Source organism: Blastomyces dermatitidis, assembly GCF_000003525.1.
Source record: "Blastomyces dermatitidis ER-3 genomic scaffold supercont1.8, whole genome shotgun sequence".
Classification (NCBI taxonomy): domain Eukaryota; kingdom Fungi; phylum Ascomycota; class Eurotiomycetes; order Onygenales; family Ajellomycetaceae; genus Blastomyces; species Blastomyces dermatitidis.
Genome location: NW_025544781.1, coordinates 449,745 through 452,049, shown reverse-complemented (window position 1 = coordinate 452,049; position 2,305 = coordinate 449,745). Strand labels below are relative to the sequence as shown.

Genomic DNA, 2,305 nt, shown 5'->3' with positions numbered 1-2,305 from the left:
AATCTATTAAATATTGAGATATTAAAACTAGATTTAATATATCTCACTGTGCAGGGATCAAAGGCTCAGTCAGATCTTGAGATATACTGATTTTATAGTTGTTGTGTCTGCTGATTATGTATTGAGTACAGTTACTGAGGTATCTTTTCATACTTTTCTGTTGGGGATGGGCCAGATTGAGAGGGGTGGTATGAGGGCGAGACTTGGCATTGATGTTCAGATACACTGAAGACAGACTGTGGAGATTGCACTTCAGAAGTGGCTGTTGATTATATGCTTGATATTATCACTGAGATATCTTTTTGTATTTTTCTGCTGGGGATGGGCCAGATTAGGAAGGGCGGTACAATGGTGAGACTTGATGTTGGTGTTTTGAAACATCAAAGATGGACAGGGTTTTCGCGGAGGTCACTCCTCAGATATCTCCACAACTACAGATCAGGGATCTTCCAAAATCGAGAAGATTGGTGCATATGGCTAGGTCTCTTCACCTTACAATTTGTATGGCACTTTGGCCCGGGGTTGTGGTGTGGTAGGGGAGAACAGGGGATACTCCCACACAGGAGTTTCGAACAACATCCAGTTCACGTTTGGCTGGATAACTCCACCACCACACAGGGTATGCGGTCGGCGATGGGGTCAGAATGCTCATATGATCGAGGGCTTTTCGATGGATCTATCGGCGGGTTCTTATTCGAAAAATCGAGCGAGTTCGTGGTGGAGCGGTTAACTGTCTGACTGACAGTCATCAGGTATCGGCAATTAGAGAACAGAAGTGTTATTAAAAATTATTATCTCTTAATAAAAAACTTATCAGTTGTAACTTCTTTATCTTCTACTTTAATATCTTCTTAATCTTCTTCTACTACTGCTTATTTACAGTAATACTCTTCTTCTCTCTCTCTCTCTTTATCTTAATCTTAAATTATTCACAGAACTTCTTCTGATCTTACTACTACTGTATAAGACTCTTTACTGTCTTCTTTTTCAATCTCTTATAGACAGTGTCATTCATATTATTTCTATACTTAGTTCAGTCTAAATCTATTAGAAATATTACTTAAAATTGTTATTATTCTACTCTCTTACAGAGTCTCTTTAAGACATTATAATATGTTTTATAATCTGTCTCTCTGTGCTTAAATATCTTCTTCTTCTCTTTCTTCAATCTATAACAGTGCTCACATGCCTTGATAATCTGCAGAACTGCAGAATATTTGAAGAGAGATGATATAATTAGTTTTAATAAGTATTAAGAGAAGAGTGAAGACAGGTAATAATATAATAATAATAATAATAATAATAATGATGATAATAATGATAATAATGATAATAATGATAATAATAATGATAATGATAAAAGAAGAAGTGCATTGAAATATATTATTAACTTATTAAATATAAAGAGATAAAGAAACTATTAACAACTTTCAGAGATATATAGAAATAACTATAGTATTATATAATAATATTATCTTTATTTAATACATATACTATTGATATTCTTTATATACATTTATTATATAATCTATATCAGAGATATATGTAGAAAATAGATCTTTATTACTAGAGAGAATAATTACAGTGATTCTCTGTTTTCATATTATAAAGATAAGTTATTCTTATTTCTTTCTTCTCTCTTTTCTCTTCTTCTTCAACTCATCACTAAGTTCAAGCTGATATGAAAACTATTAAAATACTCATAGAAACTCTCAAATTGAAGAGTATAGATTAATCAAATTTTAAATACAAATGAATTAAATTATATTTAATAATACTAATTATTCATCTCTCTTTTAATAAAATAATAGTTATATCTTTTCTCTCTCTCTTAAATAAAACATGATCTGTGAAAAGTAAGTATTATATCAGACTATAATAATTAACACAGTCTCAGCATACAGAGCTGTATATACACAGTATATACTAAACTAAGAGACTGTGTAAGTTGCAAATCAACAGCAGTATTTCAGAAAGAGCTGTGCAGTGTGAAAAAGCTGTAACTTTCAGTTATATATATAGAGAGTAAATCACTGCAGTAAGTGTATATGCATTGCATGAAAGTAATACTTTTTAATAATACTTAGTCTCTGATATTATGAAAATAGAGTCTCTCTGTGAGATTTATTTTTTATTAGAAGTTGAGAAATCTTATATTTCTTAAGATTATCTTCACATATCTTATTCATAAAATTAATGAGAAGAATCATTGATTTCAGTGTTCTATTCTTAATATTATTTAAGTAATAGCAGAGTTCATTCTGATCACACTTTTTAAGTATATATTTTCTAATTATTCACATTT

The 2,305-nt window shown here is 30.5% G+C and overlaps 1 protein-coding gene across 1 annotated transcript; it reads left to right on the top strand.

Annotated features, from left to right (window-relative positions):
* Positions 1-348: 348 nt before the first annotated feature.
* On the top strand, positions 349-738 carry BDCG_07087 (uncharacterized protein; the record flags this gene model as incomplete). Its single annotated transcript, XM_045422852.1, has 1 exon — positions 349-738. One exon carries the CDS (start codon positions 349-351, stop codon positions 736-738), a length of 390 nt encoding a protein of 129 aa, XP_045278398.1.
* Between the last annotated feature and the right edge of the window lie 1,567 nt (positions 739-2,305).